We start from the raw sequence: 25,657 nt of genomic DNA, 5'->3' as shown, positions 1-25,657 counted from the left end.
GCGGCACATGCAGCGGCGACGATTACGCCCTCAAGTTTGCCCCAGAGCAAGCCAGATCTAACACGGCTTTTTTTTTTTTGGCTTTTTTTTTCCTTTTCAGGCAGAATAGTTGAAAGTTGTGAGAGGTATTGCCATTGAATACATAAAAAAGGCGAGAGTGATATCTAATACAGGACCCGTCTTGGTGAATCTTTACTGTCATATCTTTCGTCTACCATTAGATCCCAGACCCCGTTGAACTCCATGCTAAGAAAGCCAAGGAGTCGTCTATTCCTCCGTATTATTACATCCATTATTCATTCATTGCTTTTCATGAAAAGGGATTGAAAACAAGATGAGTGGTGTAAGTGAAAAAAAGAAGAGCAGGCAAAAGGAGGAAAAAGTGTAGGGTCCATCCCGTGAACGAATTAAGAATGTCTTACGCGCCCCACCCCCCCCTCCTTCTCTCATCTTTTGTATGCTAAATCAACCCATCCCAGCCCAAACGCCTGTATCTTCGTATCCAGAGTGTTCCAGGAATCTCAATCTAGCGCCTAAAACTTGTCGTCAGCGGGAGTGAAGTCAATTCGGTGGGAAGTGTGGATTTCGCCTTACCGTCTGTGATGCCCCTGATTCACGTCCCCGCCCTGATCATAATCCAAATAATACGGCGAGTCACCTCCATAGTAGTAATCCTCTCCGCCACTGCTCCCGTAACTCGCAGGCGCCGCCGGCTGGTACGCCTCCGTATAGCCGTTGCCGTAGTTGGTCATGTAATACGGGTCCTCCCTGACATAGTCGTCGCGGCCGCTGCCGCGTCGGCTCTCGTGCTCGTGGCCGCGGGTGATGACGTGGTTCATGTTGATGCTGCCCCAGGGAAGACCGGACTCGGCTCCTTCTTCCGCGCCGCCGCCGCCGCCTCCGCTGGGATCGGAGGAGCCCGAGGCGATCTCATACGTGTTCTTGGCGTTGGTCTCGTTGTCTGCGTCGCGGTCGGCCTTTTCTTTGCTGTCTTGGTTCTTCTTCCCTGTGATTGTGTGTTAGTCGGGCTGCTGCGTTATGTTCCCTCCCCGTTCGAGGGCTCGGGTTCGGAGAATGGAGATAGGACGTACTGAATTTGCGTTGAGCCAGCCGATTTTGGATGCGGCGGCGCTCCTCGGGGTCTGTGATTTCTGCCCAATCGTCGTTCTTTGACTTTGACTTTGATTTTGAGGAGTGGTGCTTCTTCGAGCTTGGTTCTGATGATTTTGAAGCCTTGGATGACATGTTGTGACTGTTTTCCGGGCTTCAGAATAGGAAGTGTGGTGTTTGCTTCGCGCTTAAGCGGCGGCTCCTGAGAGAGCTGCGGTCACTTGGCCGTGAGTGGGTGCCAGGTGTTGCGAACCTCTCGCTGAGAAGTGAGTCTTTGAGTTGAAGGGTTTATTTCACAGCAACACGAGGCTAGCACGGCTGCTTCGTCCGTTAGAAGAGCTTGCCAATGGGTTTGACATTTCACACTTACAGTTTAGTTGTACTTGTATTATACAAGATGTTCCCGTGCGTGATTGGCTTTAAGACTGACTTGGTATAGACCAAGTAACTTTCAGAAAGGAAAACGGGTGTGGAGTATCAAAGGCTTGTGGGGGAAGGTAATGGCAGTATTGTGAACAGGGTGTAAGTGTAAATCTATGTGATATTGCCTGTCTGTACTAACAGCATCGCCACCAAGCTAGGGAAGAAGCCTCACTCTTATATCGAAACCCAGAATTTCCAGGCCACACATCAGAACAAGCCATGCTACCTTGGACACAGGAAGCGTTCGTACCAAAGATTGGTAGCACCCACTTCCAACGGGGGGGTCCTAGACAGCCTCACGTAGCGAGTAGGGCAGATTCGAAAGCAACCAAGACGCGGTCAGTCGCCCGTGGCTTCCGCGTCGTGACGCAGGAGTATGCAAGTCGCCATCAGGGAATGTGCAGAATAAGATTCCCAAGTTCAAGCACAGACGGGGCGGAACACCCCCCATCTCCCTCCTCCATGGGTCTCATCAAGCCGTACCCGCCAAAGGGGCGGCAGACTACGGGAAGGGAGTGCGAGAAGTCCACGACACCGGGTCGAGTTACGGCTGGGGGGGTGTGGCAACGGCAACGCAGCAGCCGCAAAGTAGACGGGGCCGGGAATTGGCAGGGGGCAGCAAAGAGCTGAGGTGGTTGGCAAGACTACCTTCGAGACCGGGATGTTGGTAGAAGGAGGAAGACACAGAACGTTTGACGCGCAGCAGAGCATAGCACGGATCGGTGAAGCCCGGAGGAGGGTGGGTAATCCCCGGGGCGCCGCTGAGAACGATCTCGGAATGGCCAATTGGAAGCCATTGGGATGGATGCCTACGTCTCTGGACACGAAGTACGATGAGCCAGTGGGGATAGAGATATTGGACGTCCAAAGGACAGAAGTCGCAATGACTTCCGCGCGTCAGCGGGTTCAGAATGTGCCATTGATCTCATAGGGAACCAGTCCAAGCCAAGGCGAGGCAGATGACCAAGTACTCGAGGAGGAGGGACCCGCAAGTTCCACGTGGAATCGCTCCGGTAGGTAAGGCTTCGAATAGAGACCGGGGGCCGGAGTGGGGCCTGGAAGAGGCCGGAGGAGGAAGAGATGAGATGGGGCAGAATAAGCGAGCAGGGCCCTGGCGACATCGAGGACGATTGCGAGGGCTCTTCGTCTTCCAAACTACGTATTGAAGGGGGGTAGCTTCGTGAAGTTGGTACGTCAGGATTTACGTAGACAAAGACAAGATTCTCACCCAAAATCAACTTTGATAAGGGGTGAGTGGATTGTCACTCTCGAACCAAGCTTTCGCAATCTGTACATGATTGAGGGTACATGCACCTCTTAGCAACGCAATGAGAAGAGCTCAAACGCGCTGGAGCAGCTTCCACCAACATCTCGCCGAAAGATTGGGGAATCGACAGCTCCAAGTTTGCCATCAGCCCTAGGTGGATAGAGTGTGCCCATTCGCCCAAGAGCAACGTTGTTACTTGTGCCTGACGTGCGTGTTAACCAGGGGTGGTGTGCGGGGGGTTCGACCTGCATGGCATGCGAATACAGTTTAGCTAGGTACTCGCGGCCGCGTAGCTGCGAGTTGACCTTGATTGATAGGACACCTCTCGCCCGGTACTGGATGCCACACCCAATTCTCGATGAATCGAGGCGTCTCCCGTGCAATCCCCCAACTCCAAACCACTTGGTCAGACAATGGTTGAGTGCAGCCATAGCAAAACCTGGGCGGGACTTGCGCCCGTCACCCCAGCTCCTCTACCAAGGCAGGCTTTTGGACGAAGGGCATCTCGAAACTCGAATTTGATGGTAGAAAGAAAGGGTGTCGTTGTCCATATGATCGATGAGTCGTAGCGTGAGCTCCGTAAAGACGAAGGACAGTAGCCGATCTGCCGCCTTTCGCGGAGTTTGGAGTTTGACACCCTCGTTTTGTCAAAGGTACGTGAGTGCTGACGAAACGGCATGGCGTGTAATTCGTTCGCGTCTGACAGAGGCTGGCCCTGGTGCGCCAGACAAATGAGTCACTCGTAGAGACTTGGCTCCGTTTTTCTTTATTCCCGTTTGACATTGGTCTCTTGTCTGGACGAAGGAATAAGCGACGGCGAGCGTGCCTAGTGTACGGAGTACGAAGTAGCGTTTTTCCAATCCTTCGAGACGCTGCCGTAGGCGGCCCAGCTTCCGAAGGAGGGGAGCGTGCCCTGCGTGCGAAACATTCCGACTTGCCTGCGGAACGCTGAGGATTAAGCTTATTGATAGACCCAGGAATTGCCTCTAACGGCCCTCACAGAAGCAATGTTGCGAAAACCACTCGGTTGGTCCACACCCGATATTAGACCGTCGCGTCAAATGTATTCGTACGGCAGGTTTCTGCCGTGGCTTTAGTTGCCCTCGTGACCGTCAGATCCTGAAAATATCTCAATTGATCAATCAAATCGCTGCGTTATTTCTCGTCCTGAATGTCAGGTGTCGTTGAACGGCAGGCTGGCGCTGGGCGCGTGTGCAGTGTAAATTCCCGCTGTCGGGTGTTCTTGGGAAAAGCCAAAATCCTCAAGGCCACTTGGAAACTCAATGGCTGGTCTGATTGTCTGGCGTGGGAAGCAACGTTTGATTGGCTTGATGTCATCGAGATGGGCCACGCTGTCTCCTTCCTCGTCCGTTACCTAGGTATTGAACAATCTTTCCCCCCTTCATTTTCTGGTTCTGTAGTCCGCAACTCCTTCTCTTCTTCATCTACTTACACTCTGTCTGGTCATGTTGAGAAAGACCCTCGGGGCAGTAGCGTGCAACATTGTAAACATAAGGTAGGTACTCGATTTCATGATAGCTAACGGATCAGCCAGGAACTGGGTAACAGTCATCCTTCCAGATTCCACCATTTCGGTTTCTCGGCCAGTGGAGATGAACTACAAAGTACCTCAGATGAACTAGCTGATGAATTTAATTCAGAGAAGCATGGACCTTTGCTTGCTGTTGACCACGAATATGTCATCATTGCAAAGCGAGCTTCTGGAAAAACACCCCAGCAGTTGTTTAAACCCTTATTTGTTGGTGTACTTCGTAAGGCAAGGTAGACCGCTGATTTGACAGATTGCGTGGCTTAGCTGACGAGTCGTCTGCAACCCGGGAACTTGTGCAGTGGACTTCAACATGGGAGCCCAGACCATACTATCGCTCTGGCGGAGATGGGCGGGCGGTTGAGCGGGACTGATTACGCCGCCATCGTCAAAATTGCTGTGCTATTTATCCGCATCTACTTAACCTTACTGCTGGGTCGTTGGATCCTAAAACTGCGAAAGCAGAAAAAATCATATACCGCGCGAGCGAAGCGGCCGATGTGACAATATTGCAGATGAGGTGTCCTTCCCAATCCTCGATGACTCAACGTGGTGTCCCACGAGCTCGGTCTAAGCCGCGTAGCTCCATCTGAGGTATCTGCCTAGGAGGCTTGCATTGAAGCAACCATTCAGAAAACGCCACAAGTCTAACAGACTCGCTCACGGCGACCATCATAGCAGGATGGTAATATTTGGGTAGTATGGGTATCTGCCCTTGGTTCACATGCTATGCGAGCTCCTTTGCTCAAAAGGGTCTAAAGGAGGTTTCTGCCTGAAATTTGAAATCGGGGTCTGTCACGATACCAACTCTTTCACAGGACGACAGCGTGGCACCTGGCACCCTCTCGCAGACATGCCAACTCTTCGGTGCCGCAACCGGTTCCCGTACCCGCTGATAGGTCTGTCAGTCCGCCAGCATGTCTCGTGGTAAATACGTTACAGTAGGCGTTGCTGTTGGCGTGGCGCACGATGAAAATAGCATGGAGTCGTTGCTACACCATCTATGGCAGCTTCTTTCGAGGTCTATGCAGGTGCATACAGAGAACTTGCCATCAGAAAGGCGTATCGTATTACAAGGTGCATCATGAAGGATAGGGACGTAGTGGAAGGGTGAGTATAAGTGCCGTTCGCATCGAAATATTACCTCAGAGTTCACAAAGCACGTCGCAGACTTTGAGGATTTGGATGCCGGGTCAAAGCCGCTGTCCAGAAGCCAAGGTCAGCGTGGATTATCTTCGGTCAACAAAGACGGAAGCTTAAATGCTGGCAGTTTTCTCGGTGGTTCATGTCATCAATTTAGAAAGCAAGTGGTATGGTTCATCCAGTATTAATTGGGTGGTGGTTCCTAATTGAGACAGCTCTGAATTCGGTCATCACCTTCTTTCATATTGCCTTCAGCATGTCGGCACAACTTCGCAGTACACAAGCTTGGTACTACAGTAAGCTCCATAGTAGTGCAAGAGGGATGGCCAAGCAAGAATAGCCATAAGTGCAGTTGTCGGCGCGGGCCTGCCCCGTTGGACTAACATGGGCATGCACCGACTCTCAACCTCGCGAACAGCTAGTTGCTACGCCGCGACTGAGCATCACTAAGGTAGCCATGGCATACGACGAACATCAAAGCTTCGGTAGCCGATGCAGTATTGGCCTCGCCCGCACAATCAGGCAGAGGGTGTGTAGACCACCTCACATCTGATACTTTCTTGCCGTTAGACTCATTCGGTATGCAAAGCTCTACGTATGGCAGGTCATACTATCATCTACCCCATATTTGCAAGTTTGGTGGTTGCAAGTCCGCAGAATAGTGGCTTCAGCCTGCATGAGGTTGACTTTAATACATGTGGTTGAGCACAGGGGCTGCCCGGTTGTAATCCACGGGTGGAAAATGCCTTACTGATAACAGAAAGCGCCTTGTGCTTGGCACCTAGATCAAGGAGATGTCGGAAAAGGGTTTCCCACCATTCTCACAACTCTGGCGACAAACACCGTTAAAGTTAACTTTGACACAGTTGCTTGGATTAACGCCTCAAATGCGGTCCTTGTAAGCATCAACATACGACTGGTATGATTTGGGTTAGTTAGTTCGAGGTAGAGCAGCCACGTTCAGCCCTACAGAAGGAGCTCTTCGATCTAGTTGTGAAATCGATACCATCCCAACTCTCGGGGTTTCCCTTGCATACTATCGAGGAAAATTCGAAGGTTTCGCAGGCGTCGTCTACCTGTTCATCTGAAAGCTATACACTTGTGTTGTTGTTAATTCTTAATGATGAGATTGTAACACTACTGACACCCGAACCCTGCTTGTTGTTGCATACATTCTGTCGAAAATCCCAAAGTCGGTATGAGTATTATTTCTGAATATGAAAGATAGCGTAGACTGACGGTATTTGAGCGCTTCGAGTTTAGCATATGCTATCAACCAAGTGGCAAGTAAATAATTGACGACGTCTGTTGATGTACAGCACCCGGAAGCCCACGACGATGATGGCGACTCCGACAATGAAGGAAGACAACGTGTGACCATCAGAATCCTAACCGTAGTCTTGAATCTCTCACATCAATACTTCCTAGATCCATAGTATGCGTGATGAACTTGGCTTGGCTAGCTAAAAGCGTAAGCAACCTGAAAGTTAGCCCGATACCTCGCAGCGACTCACCCAGGAGTCATGGTCTGAGAATAGAGAACTCCTGCGTAGCCGCAGTCTTCACCTGTCAAGTCTGTCTGACCATCGCTGCCTACATGTTACCGTGGACCACTGACAAGGGGCTAAGCCATGGACTGGTTATGGAAGGACTGGGTGTTTCCCATCTTCACATTTCGACAACGGCATCTCCGCGGCACCCTTGTGACCCCCATGACCGACCGCCGCTGGTCGATTTGCAAGACCAATGCAAGTCTAATAATGGTCGTTCACGATACGCTGTCGGTGGTCAACGTTCAACTCTGATGCAGTTTCCCCCCAGTGAGGCCAAATGGGAGCGCAAGTTATTCTGAGCTTTAGACGGTCAGACGAACAAGTCATGTACCTTATGCTGTAGCTCATGCGCTAGCAACAGGTTTGCGTCGCGTTTACGAGCATCCCTTTCCAAAATAGAGCACTGGGACGAATCGGAGGGAAAGCTGCTCGCCGACAAAATCCCCCAATGGAACAATCACACTGTCACGCTAACAATAGAACCGGAGAGTATCCAAAAGATTTGACTTGAAGACCCAGACAGTCAATGATCGCTGTCCAATTTTCAACCTCGTATCGTACAAGATCTATGAATATAGTACAGTTGGTGGTGTCAAGTGGTGTGAGGCTGAAAAACGGGACAGTCGTGTAACCCCTAATCAATTTATCGTAGACCTTGAGCTTCCCTCTCGGCCTTGCGCGCGGCAATGCGCTTCCTGAAGCGAGTCTCTGCCCTTCTGCGCTCACCTCCGTCGACCTTGTGACCCTGCTTATGCTCCCACATGCCCTCGGACACGACGACCTTTGCGCCCGCGCCGGCCTTCAGGGGCAGTGCGCTGGGACCAGAGATCGTGTGCGAGCCGCGAACCGTGTATCCCGACGGTCTCGTGAGCTTGTCGATGGCGGCATTGCTCACGTCGGTGCCCGCCGGCACGTTGACGACCAGCTTCTTGTCTGTCTTGGGGTCGCGCACGACCTTCAGGAAAGCCTCTCCGTTCTCCACGTGCTTGAAGTCGCCGCCGGCACCGAATGCACCCTTCCTGTATCGATCGAGCCAAGTGAGGAGGTAACGTCGCGTCCGTGGCGGTTCCAAGCCGAGCTCTCTGAGTTGTGTCGAGGAGAGGGTGAAGAGAGATTCCCATGTCGGGAACTTGTCGACGTGCTGGCTCAGGCCACGGCCGAGAACCTTGAGGAGGGTCGGGACATCGGGCACGAGGGGTATCGGTGACGGAACGGGGGGGATTTCTCTCGTCTTACGAAGCCATCTTGCCTGGCACGTCGGCGCGACGGGTGCCTTGTGGAGGAAGGGGCTCAGAAACTGCTGGATCCGTGGCGCTCTCATGTTGACCTGAGGAAGAATTAGCATCAATTGGACGTCGTATACGAGTGTTTTGGGCTAATTGGCATACTGTATGGACAAGTGAGCTTCTCAAGCTAGATGCTTGGTCAACTTGGAGCTTGCGTAGGTGAGGTCGTCGAAATCAATGGGTCTCGCGATGTTCCTCGACTGCTGTCTCCCAATTTTTGTTCCGACGACGCTAAGGATCGGGATAACTTTGCCTTAGGTAAGCTGATCAGCTCGAATGGATCGTGGCCTGTGCGCATGATCTTGACCGCCTTCCATTCTGGCCATGATCTGTCACCCATGCTTCTATGGTCCGCCGAGGTTTGTTCTGCCACTGAAGCTCCGCTAAATTAGGTAGCAGTGCCCCTCCATCTGTCGCGCTAAAATCTGGGCGACTCTTAATGGATGGAAGGCAATGCGACGCGACTTTGCCTCTTACTGCCTGCTTATCGATTAAGCTAAGTACCGAGGAGCTTCCTTCCTTCCATGTCCAAAGCGCATATTGCGCTTTACCTTGCTCAACTTTGCCTCCGATTTGTTGTTCTGAGAGACAATACAATCACTACATACCAGCCACATTCTTATTTCATCCACCTTCCCGGTCTTTCCTGCTTGTTCACACAGTTTCGACAAAGCAAGCATGTTTCCAACACATACTTAAGGCCCGGTGAAGTCGTTGATAAGAGTGTGAGCAACACTGACCAATATCAACCATGGCTCGCACAAAGATGACGGCTCGCCGCGGAAAGCCGCTCCCGAAGACCACTGCGATCTCATTTCATGGTTTGTCGACTTTCACTGAGAAGCATGCATATTCTGACTAATATTCTTAGAACCTTGGCCGGTTGACTTTATTCACCAACTGCAGAACCTCCCGTCCAACGATGAGGCTCAACCTCAAAACCATGATATGACTGAACCGTCTGCAAAACGATTGAAGCGATCACATGAAGATATGAAAGCGCTTCTTGTGGCCGATGAAGAACTGGAATTCGTACGAAAATGCCCCGAAGAAACACTTCCCTTTACTCGACAAAATGTTGGACCCCATTTGCAACTAGTCAAAGATAAATCGAATGAGTTTGGTATTGCCTCTCGCACCAAACTGTCAGCGCCGTGGATCAACATTTCTGTCACAACCCATTCGAATTCCATCAACCAGCGTCTGGCAGCTTGTCTGTATGTCTTTGCCCAGAAACGGAAGAAGACTCATGGCGAAGGCGATGTCTGGGCGGAAGTTGATGTCGCATTGCGCCCTCAAGGAGACTTTCTCTCCGTCGTGTTTTGCTTCAAGATCTATTGGAATGAAACAAAGACACCATATAGCTGGTTGCGATCCGCAAATGAGCGCCAAGTTAGCCAGAGAGTCCTCAATACTTTTCTACATGACGAAACCGCCTCAAGTTCGACACAACAAAGCTGGTCCCCCTTGGACTTCTACGAGGCAGCTCATGTACCACCCGCCGACGACGAGACCGCGCTTTCAATCGATATTCCCGAATTGACGGCCAAACTTTACCCTTACCAGAAGAAGACAATACAATGGCTTCTCGGCCGGGAAGGGGTTCGTTGGAGGAATTCAAGCACGGAATCAGTCTCAGACATTGAGGAGCTGCCTGTTTCCCTGGGTACTGATATCGCACATAGCTTCCGCAAAATTCGAACTCAAGGGGAATTCGGACAATTGTTTTACGTCAGCGATCTGTATCATGTCGTCACTACCGACTTGACGGCTTTTCAGCAGGCAGAGCGGGACATCCGGGGAGGTATCCTAGCTGAAGAGATGGGCCTTGGCAAGACTCTTGAAGTCATCGGCCTGGTCACGCTTCATCGCCGACCGCCAACCGATAGTCACATTGTCACGCAAGAGGGGGATGAGCTTCTGACAACTGGGGCAACTCTGATCGTCACGCCAGAGTCACTAAGAAACCAGTGGATCGCAGAGCTTCAACGGCACGCACCTCATCTACGAGTCAAATTCTATCCAGGGCGCAAGAATGTCAACCTTGATACTGAGGATGCTCTTCGTGCTGACTTGGCTTCGTACGACGTAGTCATCACCACATATCCAATCTTATCAGCAGAGGTACACTTTGCTTTGAAGCCCCCTGACAGATCTCGGCGCCAAGAGAGGAAGTACGAACGTCTGGTGTCGCCTCTGACGAGAATATCGTGGTGGCGCGTCTGTCTTGACGAAGCTCAGATGATTGAGGGTGGAGTGAGCGGTGCAGCTATCGTCGCAAGAGTCCTTCCTCGGGTCAACGTTTGGGGCGTTACTGGAACACCGGTCAAAAACGACGTCAAAGATCTCCACGGTCTGCTCAGCTTTCTGCGCTACGAGCCCTATGCATCATCTCCTCAGATTTGGAAGGCTCTGACGGAGTCACACAAGCCTCTTTTCAAGTCTCTGTTTGGCAGCATTGCCTTGCGCCATACCAAACAACTTGTTAGACACGAAATTACTGTGCCGCCACAAAAGCGATACGTCATAACACTGCCCTTCACCGCCGTGGAGGAACAATACTATGGCGAGATGTTCAAGACAATGGCCAGAAGTTGTGGACTAGATCTCCTTGGTGCCCCTGTGAAGCCCGACTGGACACCAGAAAAGAACGAGGCTGAGATGCGAACGTGGCTTAACCGTTTACGACAGGCAGCTCTCCATCCTGAAATCGTTCAGATACGCGGCACTGGTCGGAAAGTAGGACCAATGCGGACAGTCGACGAAGTCCTGGATGCTATGATTGAGCAAAGTGAGAACGACATTCGAGCTGATCATCGGGCCTACCTACAAGCTAGGCTTACACGCGGTCAAATGCTCGAAAACAGTCCCAGGGTCAAAGAGGCTCTCGAAATATGGGAGAAGGTCAAGATGGATGCCATGGATCTTGTCGCCGAGTGCCGGCAGGAGGTAAAAACTGCCGTGGGTACCCTACCGGGAGAGATTTCTGCCGCAGCTCGAGGCGGGGACGATAGCGATCAAGGCGAAGGCGACGAGGGCTCGACAAATGCTGTCGTTGGAGAGGCCCGCACAAAGCTTCGGCATGCTCTGGAGGTACTTCATAAGGCCACATTCTTCTGTGCGAACGCCTTCTTCCAAATCAAGAGCAACACGGACATGACTGAACCGGATTCCGATGACTTCAAAAAGTACCAGAAACTTGAGGACGAAGAGTACAGCAAGGCTCAGGAGGTCCGACGAGAGATTCTCTCGGAAAGTCATGCTAAAGCGATGTCGCTTATGAATAGTCTGGGACGCCAAGCCGAAACCCAGTCTTTTGTCGAAATCCCGGAACTTACTTTGAGCGGGCCGAAGGGACTGGAAAGCGCCCCGACGCTTGACACATTGGAAGAACTATATGGTGTCCTCAACGAGCAGGCAGATCGCATTGACGAATGGAGAGAGGCTCTCATCGGTTTGCTCTGTCAGGCGCTGATCGACGAAGAGGCGGAAAATGAGGTCACTGGTGAAGAGTTCACCGACTCCACGCAGATTCAAGAGGAACTTATTGTTCATGTGCAAATCCTGCGCGCCGCCATTGCTGACCGCCAGGACGCTATTTCAGGGCTTGAGAATGCGTTGGTCAGGCATGAGACCAATGTTTCACTGACTGCCGCAGAGAATGGCGAGGGTCCGGCCCCAGAGAAGTTCCTGGCTCTCAATGAAGCCAGAGATTCAGTAAAGCCGTCCCCAGTCAGGCATGGTTCACTTCGTCGTGCCATTGCTGAGTTACGAGCTATTGCCTCGAGGCTACCAAAGGATGGCGGCGGTCGGGCAAGCCTCGAGCACGGGATTGTGACCAAGCAAATTCAACAAACACAGGCGAATATCACCGCTCAGACCAAAGCGGCCACAGCTTTGGAACGGGAGACGGACCGTTTCACATGCGCCATGAATGCCAGGGTTGAGTACTACCGACAACTCCAGGCAGTATCAGACAGTGTTGCCCCCTATGAAGGCCCCAACGATGGACCGGCCGTGGCTTCCTGCATCGCGAGCGAGAACAATTACCGCAGAAAGCTGGACTCTTCCAAGGCGAAGCACAGATATCGTGAGTTCTTCCCGATACATACATCTCGATTGACACTAACAATATGTCTTTCTAGTGCTGAATCTCCAAATGGACGGCGGAAAGTCCAATGAGCCCCGGATGTGTATCATATGCCAGTCAAACTTTACCATTGGAGTTCTGACAGTGTGCGGCCACCAGTTCTGCAAAGAGTGCATGAAGCATTGGCATAAGGCTCATCAGAATTGCCCTATGTGCAAGAGGAAGCTTCGACTCACTGAACTCCATGATATTACTCTCAAGCCAAGAGAGTTGAAGTTACACGATGAGACCCCAGTTTCTGCCTCGCCTGGAGTGAAGAAAGATGAGGCTGCCAAAACTAATGGCATCTACTCCCGTTTCAGTACTGAAAAGCTTGCTCAGATCAATGATATTGAGTTATTGAGGATGTCCTTCGGGACAAAGGTTGACTCGATTGTAAGACACATACTGTGGCTGAGGGAATCGGATCCTGGTGCTAAGTCTGTCATCTTCACCCAGTAAGTCCGGTATCATGAACACCTCTTTGGATTTGTCTACTCACACTTCACTTTGCAGATACAAAAGCTTTCTTGCAATTCTGGGTGAAGCATTCAACCGCTATCAGATCGGCTTCTCCGCAATCGACAGGCCCAGCGGTATTATGAAGTTCCAGAATGATGCTAGCATTGAGTGTTTCATGCTCCACGGCCGGGCAAACTCCAGTGGGCTCAACCTCGTCAATGCCAGCCACGTCTTCTTGTGCGAGCCGCTGCTGAACACCGCGCTCGAATTGCAGGCGATTGCTCGTGTAGACCGCATTGGTCAGAAGAATGAGACAACCGTTTGGCTATATCTGATTGAGGGCTCGGTAGAGGAATCGATTTACAACCTGTCGGTCAAGCGACGCATGGAACACATGGGCCAGAATTCCAAAGGAAAGTCCAAGGAGTCCACTCCAGAGGTCCAAGAGCCTACTCTGGAGGCTGCGAACACTCTGGAGCTAGAGCAAGCTCATCTCAACCAATTGATGAGCAGGGATAAGAATGCAGGCGAGGCGGTTGCGACTGACGACCTATGGGAGTGCCTATTTGGGCGTGTGTCCCGGCGAATTACATCGAGCGTTGCGGAGGAGATTGTTGCCGAGGACTAAACTGTCCATCAATCTACGGAGCAGAGAGTTAGGAGGTGTACTGTTTGATATTCGGAACAACGAGGCAACGCAGGTTATGTGGCGTTTGGTAGACATGATTTTGGGGGACACTGGTGGTGGTATCAGCACCCATTTGTGGGTAGGAGTTCTGTATGTTTGAGTATAGATGTTGCGTTGTGGCCCACTACTAGGCTAGGTAGATTACAACACAATTCACTTTCAACACCTGACACTCAATGACCTAAGAGCTCTAAATTGAGTGATTGCCAGCTTTCCAAACCTGGTCGACCTGATTCAAATAGACCATATGAGGCCCGTCTTCTAGCGTTGAAGAACCCCAGAAGTTGAGTCACGGAGGTAAGTTTAAGGTAAAGTACCTTACCTCAAGCATTTAGGGGTTTCGTGGCTCAGGGGCCCACCACAACTGGCGCCAGGTGCTGCGGGGACCTTGTTGGAGATAATTAGGTCATAATTGAACCCCAGGCTGACAGACAGGCAACCAGCATCGAAACCATTGTACAGCATTCCAACCACAACATCAGCAACCCCGCCTGAACTTCCCAGCTACAATTCGGTAGCCTGATCATGCTTTGAAAAGCCTGACAGCCGCCTCGAGGCTACACGCGACCAAGATTGCACCCCAGATGCACCAGCTATACCCTTTACGCCAGCATGTATAGGTCTCGAGGGACTGCCCCTCAGGGGGGCGGCATCCTCGGCGCCTTGAAGGCAACTGAGATGCTGGATTCGAGGCCGACGCTCCCAGCAGGTTCGCTCCTCTTCCTAACCAACAAGTCGCAGACAAGCTGACAATGGGTAGAAATCCTTGTCGCCATATTAGACTACCTCCCCGTGGCAGACCTGATGCAAGTCGCTCGAGCGTCCCGACGAATGCAAGAAATGGTATACGATGATACAAGATGGGTCACTCGATTGAAGAGCATGGGATGCTGGGATGAGAAAGAGGCGAGACGTCGTTTTGAAGACGCTGTGAGGAGGAGACGAGAGGCGGCAGAACGTGCAGCGAATGCAGCCAACAACCAGCCAGGCGCCCCAGCGAACCACATGGCACCGAAACCCACGAGTACGACCTTGTTCGATGCCACGTTAGAAGAAGAGCGCCGGAAGCGCCAGTCTGTCGCACCACCTATCGATGGATTCGAAAAGATGACGGTGGGGGCCCCAGCGCCGAAGGACCCTTTCAAGGACCCTGAGGCACTATTAGATGTAATCAAGAGCGCCAAAAGTGTGAGGGGACACGCGAGGGAAGAGTACGGGAAGATTTACGGCTCGTTGGCGCCTTTCTACTTTGACCTGGCAAGGGCAAAGAGCCATACGGATCCTATCGTTTTCCAAGTGTTCAGAGACCCCGAGCGACAAGCCAAGATGCTCTCGAATCTGCAGACATTTGCAAAGAGCGACTGGGCACAGGGCTGGAATCAGAGGGAGGAACGACTAATGACTATGACGAGTATCTTTGAGAGCGCTGTGCTACGGGAATTCGAACAGGGTTACGAGTCTTGGGATGTCGACAACAGGATGAAACGGTACGCTCATGTGCTGCACGCACTGAACGGTGGCAATGCCGGCACTGAGCTTTTTGTGCAAAAACACCCCATCTTTAGCGATGAGGACGTCTTGAGGGCGAATGCAGTGGACTGCATCAACCGGGCCAATCCAGACGACATCAATCTGGAGCCGTCACGAATGTTCTTTGAGACCCTATTACGAAAGATGAACGAACAGGCGGAAGTTATAGAACGGGTCTTTGCGAACCCCGACGTTGTGTTTTGGGAGTTGATGGAGAAAGTCAGGGAGGATATCATCATGGATTATGTCACGCCGCTTTTCGACGCTGCGCATGACCGGAACTTGCAGGCGTATCTCAGAGCCGTTGCGGGGGTTTTCGAGCAAGGCATGCTTTTCTTTCAGTCACTGACAACGCCGAAAGCCTTCAAGGGAAGTCTGGAGGAAAAGGCAAAAGACATGATGCTACGAGTCTTTGAGCCACATCTCGACCTCTACCTACAAGAGGAGCTTGACTTCTTTACGCAGCACGCCGAATCAGAGGTGGCAGAGTGGGAGAAGAAACTGTCGGAGCAAGACGCCTCGGTCGAGTCGTTCTACATGAGCAACTTCAACAGGCAAGCGGACAAGAAGGACTTTTTGAGTTCCTTCAAAAAGGTCGTCATGATGCCGGTTACTGTGCTGCCTTCATTTGGAACCTCGGCGAAACCCGTGACACCAAACGGCACTGCTGCTCTTTCACCAGAGCCATCGAGGCCGCACACGCCCAGCCTGGCTCCCGGCGTAGATGGAAATGGACGGCTGAGTCCGCTGCCCGAGAAGGCACCGACTGACGAATTAGCGGCCAAGGCAGCCCTCATGGCGTCACGGATGGAGGGTATCAAGACGCTCTTCAGCATCGAAGTGGCACTCAACCTGACACACGTCGCCAAGACGAGCATGGCGCGAGCATCTAGCTTCATCAAGCTGGGAGGCCAATACGGCGAAGAGGCGCGGGAACAGTGCGAGACCATCTTCGTGGTGATGCTCCGCATCCTCGGAAACAGACACGTCAAGCCCGGCTTCGACAAGGCCGTGGAACACCTCTCGCACTACAACCCACGAGAAGTCAGCGACCATAACCAGTCCGGCGTCGCGCCCCTGGTGACCTTTATCGAGCTCGTCAACGTGGGCGACCTCATCTCCCAGATGATTGACGTCTTCTTTGAGCAGCAGCTCGCGGGACCCAAGATTGCCGACAAGAACGACTTCCTCGACCCGTCGGGCATCGCCAAGAAGAAGTGGGAGCAAATGCTTGACGAGAGCGTCGCGGCGGGGCTGAATAAGGGCATCGACGTGCTCATGGACGAGGTCGAGTACCTCCACGGCACGACGCAGCAGCCGACGGACTACAACCCCACCGAGACGGGCGGCATCCTCGCGGACCCGGGCCCGACGCCGACGGCGCAGCGCATCAAGGAGCTCGTCTCGGCGCACACGCGCATGCTGGTCGGCAGCACCGACAAGTCCATGCTCGACGTCTTCAACGGCGAGGTCGGCCTGCGCCTCTTCACAGCCGTGTGCAAGCACCTCAAGCGCCAGCGCGTCAGCACCGAAGGCGCCATCAAGCTCATTGCCGACATGAACCTCTACTTTGAGTACATCCGCACCCTCAAGAACCAGGACCTGTTGGCGTACTTCAAGGCGCTGAGGGAGCTGAGCCAGATTTACCTCATCGACCCGCGTCACGCAAAGGAGATGGCCACCATTATTGCCGATGGCGACCGCTTCGAGGGCGTGTTCCGCGCCGAAGAGGCCTACGAGTTTGCCCAGCGCCGGGCGGATTGGTATCAGGTCAGGAAGGATGTCGAGAGAGCCATGTACGGGATGGAGTGCTCGCTGATGTGAACAACAGGAGAGAGCCAAGATACTGGACGATGCAAATGACGAGAAAAAAAAAGAGCCTTGATGTTTTGTGGAGTTCAAAAAACTAGAGCTTCCCAGAACCGTTGGGAAGAAAACCCCCTTTAAATAGCCTGTCCTATCCTTAAAAGAATATACCCCCTGTCCCTTTACCCGTTTGCCTCTGCCGTAACGCCCATGATGCTACATACTTTTTTTTGCAAGTGTGGAAAGAATTCGTAAAGACCGCGTGGAAGTGCAGATCTAAGCTCCAAAATTGAGCTTACGAGCCACCTTGGCGCCCCTATCCTCGTCAACCATACCGGGACGCCGCTTCAGGTCAGCGCCCATCTTTTCCTCGCCACCGCCTTTTTTGGGCAGGTCCTCCTTGCGTGAGGGCTTCGGCTCCGTGCGCCACCAGTTGTGGTTCAGCATATCTCGTGCGGTAATGCGCTTCTTGGGATCGAGAATGAACGTCTTCATTAGGAGATCGACACCCTCGGGACCCACGGTGCCGAACATGGCCTGGTAGAAATCCTTGCCCTTGACGGGCTCGGCATCATCCGGCACTGTGTAAGCGGGAAGCTTGGTCACTCCTGGCCAGTTGTCCTCTGTCGGTGTACCGACGGCACGGCAGATGAGGGAGATCTGTTGAACCTCGGTCTCGGACGGCATGTACGGCGCACGAATAATGAGTTCCGCAAAAACGCATCCGACGCTCCAGACGTCCACGGCGCCGCTGTAGTGTTTCGCGCCAAAGAGCAATTCAGGCGGGCGGTACCAGCGCGTGATAACCTGGTTCGTCATGACCTGGTATGGGTCCGCAAAGCTTCGCGCGAGACCGAAATCGGCAAGCTTCACCTCACCGTCGGCGGCGATCAGCAAGTTGTTGGGCTTGATATCGCGATGCAGAACAAAGTTTTCGTGACAGAACCAGACACCGCGGGTGAGCATGCCCATCCAGGCCTTGATATCTGCGGCACCGTAGCGGACGTTGGCTGTGTCCTTGATGAGCATCTCGAGGTCGCCCAGGGGCAGGTATTCGAGGACGAGGTTGAGGTTCTGGTCCTTTGAGGAGAAGACGGAGAGGAGGGAGATGATGTTGGGGTGCTGGAGCTCTTGGAGGTGCTTCAATTCGCGGACGGCGTCCGGTGCCATGCCTTCTTGGTACTCTTTCTGGACTTTGATCTTCTTGATGGCGACGAGAGAGGAGGTATTCGATCGGAGATGGCCGAGGAAGACGATGGCGTAGGTACCCTCTCCGAGTTTCTTTCCTGTGGGCAGTGCTTGTCAGCGAGGCCCTTTTTATTGCGCCATGCGCCATCTAGTCCTTTTGTGATCCCTCGACGAACCTTTGACATATTGCTTCTTCTCGACCTCGTTCATTTGCTCGGCGAGATCTAGAGTCGGGGCTGTCGTCGGGACGGGCGCCGCCTTCTTGTCCTTGGATGGCTGCGGGGTGCCATTTCCTGAGGAAACCTGAGCCGACGACACATTACGGAATGGCGAGCCGATAGCCCCCGCTGGCTTCAGCGCGTCGGCAGGACGGACGACGAGTGGTGATGCCGACATCGTGGATGGCCGTGGCTGATGTCGTCGCGATGCAGTCTTGAAGGTGATGGAGGGACGAGGCGACGGCTGAAGTCAGTAGGTAGTAGTAGCCTTGTCAGGCGTACCAGATGGTGATTGGCTATAGGTGCCACAGCTAGAATCAAGCCACATTACGGAAGGTGCGCCTCTCCCGAGCTCGAAACCGGGGCCGATTGGTTGGTTGGTTGGTTCCCAGCCAGTTCTGCATCATTGTGCTTTTTGCGGCAGCATACGCGACTCGACCCTGAAGCTCTGTGTGTGCATTTCGACTGAATTGAATTGCAGCAGACTTCGGATGACAGAAGACAAGTGTGTTAGCCGGAGGAAACCTCCGCGATGCCAATCGACATTGCAAAGTCTTTCCATATCTTCAATGCTCCATCGAACGCCTTATTGCGCAAAGTCACATAATGATACAACATCACCAGATCTTAGTTGGCTGTGTTTTTTCCGCTATCGCACCTTGCGCTCCTTGCGCCATCTTCATACGCGGCGCGACGATCATTTGAGTGACATGGGTGCTGGACGCGGAGCGGAATTTACTATGGAGCGGTCCCCGAACCCACCATATTCCCTAGAGCTGATGTATCCTTACGAGCACTTTGTATTGGGGAAACACCTAGAAATTGCGGCGGTGCAGCAGAACACATGCCCAACTCGGATGGATCCGAGATGGTGGTGTTGTCAATTGTTGGTTTGCGGACATGGTTGTTCCCCGTCTCTCCGAAAGATGTGGCTGCCAAGGCTGAACATGCACAAATGAGTTCAAGGCATTCCCTTGAGGCCGGGTGTCAATAAGAGTACGCAGTACACAGAATCAGTCAGCAACCAACCGAGGTGGTGTGGAAGACTCAGAGAATTAACGTGTGGTCGATTCATTGATTCCATTCTGATTCTGCTTCACCGAATGCAGTGCCGGTACCCATAGCAAGGAAGACAAGAAGATATAAACTCAAATCAAAGAAACAGCAAGTGAGCAAATCAGGCAGGTTGAGAGCCCCGATAATTTCCCTTAAGCGCTTAATCCGGCCAGACTCGCGGCGAATCGCAGCTTTTGCGATAGCGAACCTGCGGTCTAAAGAGTCTGAGGGTCGGCCGCGCCACTACGTCATCCCCTTGTTGACTTGCTCTCCTCGAGACCAATGACATGTTACCCCCACAACGCGCGCCCCGGCCGGGAAGCTTGCGCACCCAGTGTCCGCTCCAAGTGCCGATCGAATCCATGACTTCAGAACTTTTTAGACTACCTCTACACGTAGGTAGCTTGCAAGGGGCTGCCGAACGATATTGGCCCAAAAATTACCAGAATCTACATTACTCCGTAGACTCAGAGAAAGAGAGTGCGCCCGACCGCAGCAAGCCAGCCCGGACCCATCGGGCAACCAACATACGGGTAACGGGACGCCGATGACACCTCTTAAGTCCGCATACCCGACCCCCGGGGACACACCTCAGTCCATTCTGCTCTCTTTTCTCGACACACTGTCCAGGCACCGCCCGATGTTTGACGTACGCAGGCATCTCCCGCATAACGTTCATTAAGGACCCCCTCCCGCGCGCTCCCTTTCGCGTACGATACTTACAGCCAACGACATAATACCTACCAAACGTGATCAGACCTTCTTTTCGAGGTCTCTTCTTTTTTTTTTCTCCCGACTTCAGCCCAAAGTCTCGTGACACCTTCAGGCTCTGCCACGAGCAACGTTTGCGACAGTGAACACAACCTTTTTTTTTGGTAAGTGATGCAACTGCAAGTCCACTTTTTCTTCAATCGTCATACCTCGTCATCACCACTCCCAATTGGCGTCGTGAGCCTATATGCAGTACACCAACTGTGCCCTCAACGAACAGCCTCCTTTGGACATCGTGAATTCTTGGCAACACAAGCTGACACCCTCCCAGAAAGAGAAAAAGAGAAAAGCACAAACGCCAAGGCAAACACATACACATCCGCCCAACATGAGAATATTATCATACTGGATCTTCCCCATCATATCGGGTCTCGTGTGGCTCGGCATGCTCCTCGGCATGCTCCTCTACTGGATCATCGACACCCACCGCACAATCTACCCCTCCATGTCGCCGCCCCAGAGCATCGCCTACATCAGCGACGTCGGCGCCTACTACCTCAAGCCCCTCTTCATCACCGGCTGCGTCCTCACCACCATCTTCCTCGACCTCTCCTTCTTCTCCGACCGCTGGCTCCGCCACAAGGGCCGCCTCGTACCCAACACCTCCATCGGCGAGAAGATTCTGTATGGCTTCACAATCTTCTTCGCCATCATCGGCACCGTCGGCCTTATTTGCTTGAGCATCTTTGACACGTACCGCCACAAGAACCTGCACCTGCTCTTCCTGCTCTTCTTCATGGGCGGCTACCTGCTCTCGGCCATTTTTATTTGCTGGGAGTACCAGCGCCTGGGAATCAAGTACCCGGACCACACGTACCTCGCCGCGTCCTTCTGGATCAAGCTCGTCTTCATCCTCGTCGAGATCGTCCTCGCCATCGCCTTTATCGTCTGCAACTTTAAGGAGATTTACAACGCCGCCGCGATCCTCGAGTGGATCGTCGCGTTCATCTTTTCGTTTTACATCTTTTCGTTTACCGTCGACTTATTGCCCGCGGCCAAGACGAGGAACAAGGCGAACCGGTTTTCGAAGCCGGGGATGAGTCAATGGACTGGCGCTGGACCGGGAAACTTTTAAGGAGTCTAGACTGACTCTTCTAAATGGGAATGGGAACGGAATGGAAATAGGATACGATGAAAAAAAAGAGACAGATAATGAATCGGTGGGAGGAGTAATCGCGAGCACGACGGAGGCTTCGTGTTGTACGAATTGCATCTGCATACCCAGGGGGATAAAGATTATGAACAGCAGGCGTTTTGGGGCGTAATCCATTTTTTGCGCATATTCTAGATTTACAGTAGCATCACAAATCCGTTGCATACGTGCGATTCGATTCATTAAACATCCCGATTTTCTCTATCTCCATACTCAGCGACGCAATGGAAAAAGTCAATTGGCATGTAGGTCGGCATGGACCTACTTCCGTGCGTATGCATACCGGTTGCTTTCATGCCATCTCAACATCGAATGGAAGGATACTTCAAGTGCCTCGAGTGTAGTGCATGGACAGGAAGCTGCTCGTCCGCCATGATCAGCTTGCAGCCCGTCAGACGGCAATCTGATGGTTGAATATGACAATACTGTAAATCAGATACGACTGTAGCTGAGCAGCCTTGCATTGGAGATGTTAGATACTTCATAACTGTGAGCTATGGCACTTTTCGGGTTGATTTTCTTTAATTTGAACAGAAGAACTAGAAATGCTATTTAACATACGACAATCGAGAAGCGATGTGATATCTGTACGTTGAGAATGCCTCAACCATGAAATGCACTCCGACGCTCGTCGCTATCAGCCCCTATTCCCATCCCTGTCTAACTGAAGTATTCCTCCAGGGTAAGTTCCATCCATAAACGCCATCCATTCTAAAATGAAGAAATGGCCGTTCGTTACTGAAAGTGCCAATCTATCCCAATCTATTCCAGATTCTCTCGGAACCGCGAATCCCTCGTCGGGCTGTGCGTCTTGTGCGTATTCGGATCGCGAATAGCAGCCGGCGGCGAGACTGGGCCATCGAGCTCATCGCTCGCCTCGACAAAGTGCTCCGACTCGGTATCAGAGCTCACGGGGCTCACCTCACCTTCCTGTGCCGCTGCCGACCTGGGCGTCGCGTCGCTACTCTTGCCGGCGATGGCGACTTCTCTCATGCTGGCCGACCGCGCATCACCGAGACTGGTCGCACTCTCGCTGGCGAGTCTCGTAAGCGCAACACCGCCGATGAAGCCGCGCTCCTCGGCACTCTCCCCGGCCGCAGACCGGCCCCGCGGTCGTCCGAAGCGCGACTTGAGCCAAGTTTTCATCTTGTTCGTCGGCGAGCCGCTGTCGCTGGGTGAGCGAGGGTTATCGCTGCCGGAACTTTCTCTGTTTGTATTGATGGCCCCGGGCTTGTGCTGGCCTGCGCGAGTGGTGCCCTGATCGTCGCTCACGGGTGAGATTTCGCTAGGCTCTGCTGCGACGGCCGAGTCGCCCGGCGTGATCTCGGGGACCTTGGACTTGCGCTTCTCCTCGGCCTTGACAGCCTTTTCCTCTTCCTTCTTGGCCTTGAGCTCAAGCTTCTCACGATGGCGCTTCTCCTTTTCTTCCTGCTTCTCTTGCGCTGTGATTATGTTAGTAGTGGATTTAAGCGCACAAGGGAAAACTGCAACATACCAATGACCTTGCGGTTGATCTCCTTAACCTCCCTGTCACGCTCCTTGCGCTTCTCTTCGTCCCTCTTTTTGGCTTCTGCCTCCGCCTTGAGCACCTCTTGCCGTTCCCGCTCGATGGCAGCCTTCTCATTGATCTCGTCAAGAACGGGCTGGACTCTCCTCGTGGCAATCTCGTCGACTGCCGCAGGATCCATAAACATGCCACCGCCAATGTCTACCTTACCCCTATTCACGTTGGCAGACTCGTGCTTGGCCATGGCAGCCATCTGGGCCTTGGCTTCCCAGTCACTCTTCCGATCGCTCTTTGAGCTGGGCGCCACCATACCGGTCTCGGCTGAGATCTTGTCGTCCATGCCCTGTAGGCGGGCCTTGACGTTGCGTTGGGCGGCTGCTAGTAGGGCCTCGCGATCCTTTGTCCGCTTTTGCTCATCGACCTTGGTCAAGTTGGAGGAGAATATGGACATTTCTCTTCGAATGCGCTCAGATTGTTCCTTGTCGTGGCTTGCGTCGCCATCGCTTGAGGATCGCCGTCTGAGCTTACCCTTCATAGTAAACCTCCGCTGAGGTGTGGTCTGGGCATTGCTGCCGTAGTATTCCTGGTAGTCCCGGTTCTGGTGATGCTCCACATGAAGTTTAGACAAACGTTCTTGCGCTAGCTTGTATGCCGCTTCCTGGAGGTTGACATAGGGTTTGTGTTGAGTGCCGTCGGGGCTGGTCTCTCCTGCAGCTTGGTGGACTCGTGCCTGGTCGACCATTCTTTGCTGTTGGCTGTACATCTTTTTCGCCATGGCCACCGCAGAGGCGTGGAGGACGTCGGCTCTTTTCTTCTCATCTTCCTCAGGTCCGATAGCGGGCTTAGAGGTGAACATACTCCGAGGCAGGTTTGTGTACGGAACTGAGCCAGTGTTCTCAGTGGGGGACTTTGGCTTCAAAGAAGGGCTGTGAGCTGCTGTGGCGGCACTCAAAGCGTTTGCAGCAGCTCGTGATTCTCCGGGATAGGATTCCTTTGGCACGGGGGTCGATTTAGCTCGTGGCCTCGTCCTCCTGGACACAGGCATGGCATTCTGGGCTGCTGAAAGAGAGCCAAGGCCGGCGGCGGTAGAGGGTGTCTGGGTGGGCTGTCTGACTGAGCGGCTTTGTTTAAATGCCTGGTTCGCAGCGCTGCTTCCCCAAGACTCAGTGGCAGATGGAGGAGGGGTCGTGTTGGTGGTGGACTGTTTCTTTGCTGAAGCGCTGGCCAGCAGAGCAGCCTTGGCCCCGGCAGAGCTTGAGTTTGGTTCCCACGATGGTGCCATTTTGTAATCCTTTGCGAGCATAGCTGCGGTTGATGCAGAGTTTGACTTTTCGGGTTTCCAGAGGTCGATTGATTTTTGATTAGCCCAACCTAACGATGCGGCAGCTCCGGCAGCAGCTCCATCGGATTTCAGACCGGGGGATGGAAAGCTGGGTAGATCCCGCGGGTCGGCGTACTTTAATCTTCCCGAGTGGGCTGCTACATTCAGGGAAAAAGAAGGATTTATGATTAACACAGATGCTTTCTTTATTCGGGCCACTCCAAATAGAAACCTCGTATTCTGCAGGAGAGGGTGAGGTAAGGTTTCAAGTTACCTGTGGACGGTACCTGGTACCGTGTTTCCGCCATGCCTGTGCTTGACTTTTGCGCCTGCTGCGGCTGCGGCTGCGTCTGCTGCGTCGCTGTCTTGGAGGAGCTGGCTTGCATCATTGCCAGCCCGGAGCCGGCTTGGTGGTATCGATCCCGGGAATATCCACTTAACCGCTGCCGATGCCTGTTCGTCACAGGGCGACTGTACCGTAGCGAGGAGGGTACGGAGGAGTAGCGAGGATGTATACTACAGGGAACGGAAGGTCGAAAAGTGGGAAAGCTCGCAGCGGATTTGCGGCTTACACGCGGGTTGAGGTGGACGCGTGAGCAACGCCGTAGGTGGATTGATAACCGAAAGTCGAAAGTCCGATGTTATTTCTGGACCTGTTTACCCTTCCACGAGTGTCGCAAGAGGAAGTCGTATCACGAGATGAGATGAGCCCCTCGTCGTACTAAGGTAGGGTATACTGCAAGAAGGATGCGCCGAAAACTGGGAGGTCAAGGAGCTTGGATGCTTGGGTAAACCAAAGAGCAGAAAAATTGACCAGGAACGACGTCGAGGCGCAGGCGGGGGCTCCCGAAAGAGGGCATGCAAGTTATATCATACAGCCAGAAGCAGATCTTTCTGGTTCAAAGGAGGGCACTTGGTAGGGGGAGGGGGCGTGGGCTGGTGGGAAGACTCCCTTCGAGACTGGCGGCGCGGCGCGAGCGAGCGAGCGCACGATGAGGTAGTAGGTATGCTTTCCAGCCAAAAACTGGTGAGCGGGAGCCGGTCAATGATGGTGATACGGCGTGCGCAGTTAGTGCTGGTGGCTAGTCATAGTGAGCTGCGACGACAGCAGCGCCTTACGTCATGCGGGGTCCCTTCCCTTCCGTTTCGGGCGTAGCAGCCTGCCATCTAGCACCTCTGCCCCTGTCAACATCCACCACACCTCCCCTCCCCAGCTCTTTGAATTGGGTACTCCATTTCCCTTTGCGAACGACCGAATGACCAGGTCCCCCGAGATATTGGCAAACAAACACACCACTGGGCCACTGACACCACTGCGACATACATACAAGCCAGCATGGCCCATCGTCCGCTCCGTTGTGGCTTCGGTCCAGCACCCGCCCGTCTCTGGAGTCGGCCAGTCCGGACCCTGTCGCGCTGAGTGGCGGATCGGGTTCCATGCTTTGGATTGGGCAATGCGACCACTCAGGTCTGGAGCGTGAGCTACCCAAAGTCTAG

The 25,657-nt window shown here is 53.1% G+C and overlaps 7 protein-coding genes across 7 annotated transcripts; 3 read left to right on the top strand and 4 right to left on the bottom strand.

The window, feature by feature from the left end:
- Nucleotides 1-590: 590 nt before the first annotated feature.
- Nucleotides 591-1,245, bottom strand: N0V96_003815 (uncharacterized protein; the record flags this gene model as incomplete). Its single annotated transcript, XM_053190530.2, has 2 exons — nucleotides 591-1,006; nucleotides 1,092-1,245. 2 exons carry the CDS (start codon nucleotides 1,243-1,245, stop codon nucleotides 591-593), a joined length of 570 nt encoding a protein of 189 aa, XP_053051939.1.
- A 6,443-nt stretch (nucleotides 1,246-7,688) lies between these two features.
- Nucleotides 7,689-8,366, bottom strand: FYV4 (mitochondrial 37S ribosomal protein mS41; the record flags this gene model as incomplete). The annotated part of the gene is made up of 1 exon (XM_053190531.2): nucleotides 7,689-8,366. The coding sequence occupies one exon, from the start codon at nucleotides 8,364-8,366 to the stop codon at nucleotides 7,689-7,691; it is 678 nt and encodes a 225-aa protein (XP_053051940.2).
- Nucleotides 8,367-9,082: 716 nt separating this feature from the next.
- N0V96_003813 (uncharacterized protein) lies at nucleotides 9,083-13,550 on the top strand (the record flags this gene model as incomplete). Its single annotated transcript, XM_053190532.1, has 4 exons — nucleotides 9,083-9,152; nucleotides 9,203-12,421; nucleotides 12,477-12,918; nucleotides 12,977-13,550. 4 exons carry the CDS (start codon nucleotides 9,083-9,085, stop codon nucleotides 13,548-13,550), a joined length of 4,305 nt encoding a protein of 1,434 aa, XP_053051941.1.
- A 672-nt stretch (nucleotides 13,551-14,222) lies between these two features.
- Nucleotides 14,223-16,964, top strand: RCY1 (F-box protein: endocytic membrane traffic, recycling ReCYcling 1; the record flags this gene model as incomplete). Its single annotated transcript, XM_053190533.1, has 2 exons — nucleotides 14,223-14,319; nucleotides 14,371-16,964. The coding sequence occupies 2 exons, from the start codon at nucleotides 14,223-14,225 to the stop codon at nucleotides 16,962-16,964; spliced, it is 2,691 nt and encodes an 896-aa protein (XP_053051942.1).
- Nucleotides 16,965-17,222: 258 nt separating this feature from the next.
- Nucleotides 17,223-18,530, bottom strand: KIN28 (TFIIH complex serine/threonine-protein kinase subunit kin28; the record flags this gene model as incomplete). The annotated part of the gene is made up of 2 exons (XM_053190534.1): nucleotides 17,223-18,232; nucleotides 18,311-18,530. 2 exons carry the CDS (start codon nucleotides 18,528-18,530, stop codon nucleotides 17,223-17,225), a joined length of 1,230 nt encoding a protein of 409 aa, XP_053051943.1.
- A 1,977-nt stretch (nucleotides 18,531-20,507) lies between these two features.
- N0V96_003810 (uncharacterized protein) lies at nucleotides 20,508-21,254 on the top strand (the record flags this gene model as incomplete). The annotated part of the gene is made up of 1 exon (XM_053190535.2): nucleotides 20,508-21,254. One exon carries the CDS (start codon nucleotides 20,508-20,510, stop codon nucleotides 21,252-21,254), a length of 747 nt encoding a protein of 248 aa, XP_053051944.1.
- Nucleotides 21,255-22,094: 840 nt separating this feature from the next.
- On the bottom strand, nucleotides 22,095-24,142 carry EIS1 (Eisosome assembly protein; the record flags this gene model as incomplete). Its single annotated transcript, XM_053190536.2, has 2 exons — nucleotides 22,095-22,774; nucleotides 22,828-24,142. 2 exons carry the CDS (start codon nucleotides 24,140-24,142, stop codon nucleotides 22,095-22,097), a joined length of 1,995 nt encoding a protein of 664 aa, XP_053051945.2.
- Between the last annotated feature and the right edge of the window lie 1,515 nt (nucleotides 24,143-25,657).

The sequence above is a fragment of the Colletotrichum fioriniae genome (assembly GCF_027942845.1).
Source record: "Colletotrichum fioriniae strain IMI 355084 chromosome Unknown scaffold_3, whole genome shotgun sequence".
NCBI lineage: Eukaryota > Fungi > Ascomycota > Sordariomycetes > Glomerellales > Glomerellaceae > Colletotrichum > Colletotrichum fioriniae.
The sequence above is the reverse complement of the archived record's forward strand: the minus strand, read 5'-3'. Positions and strand labels throughout refer to the sequence as shown.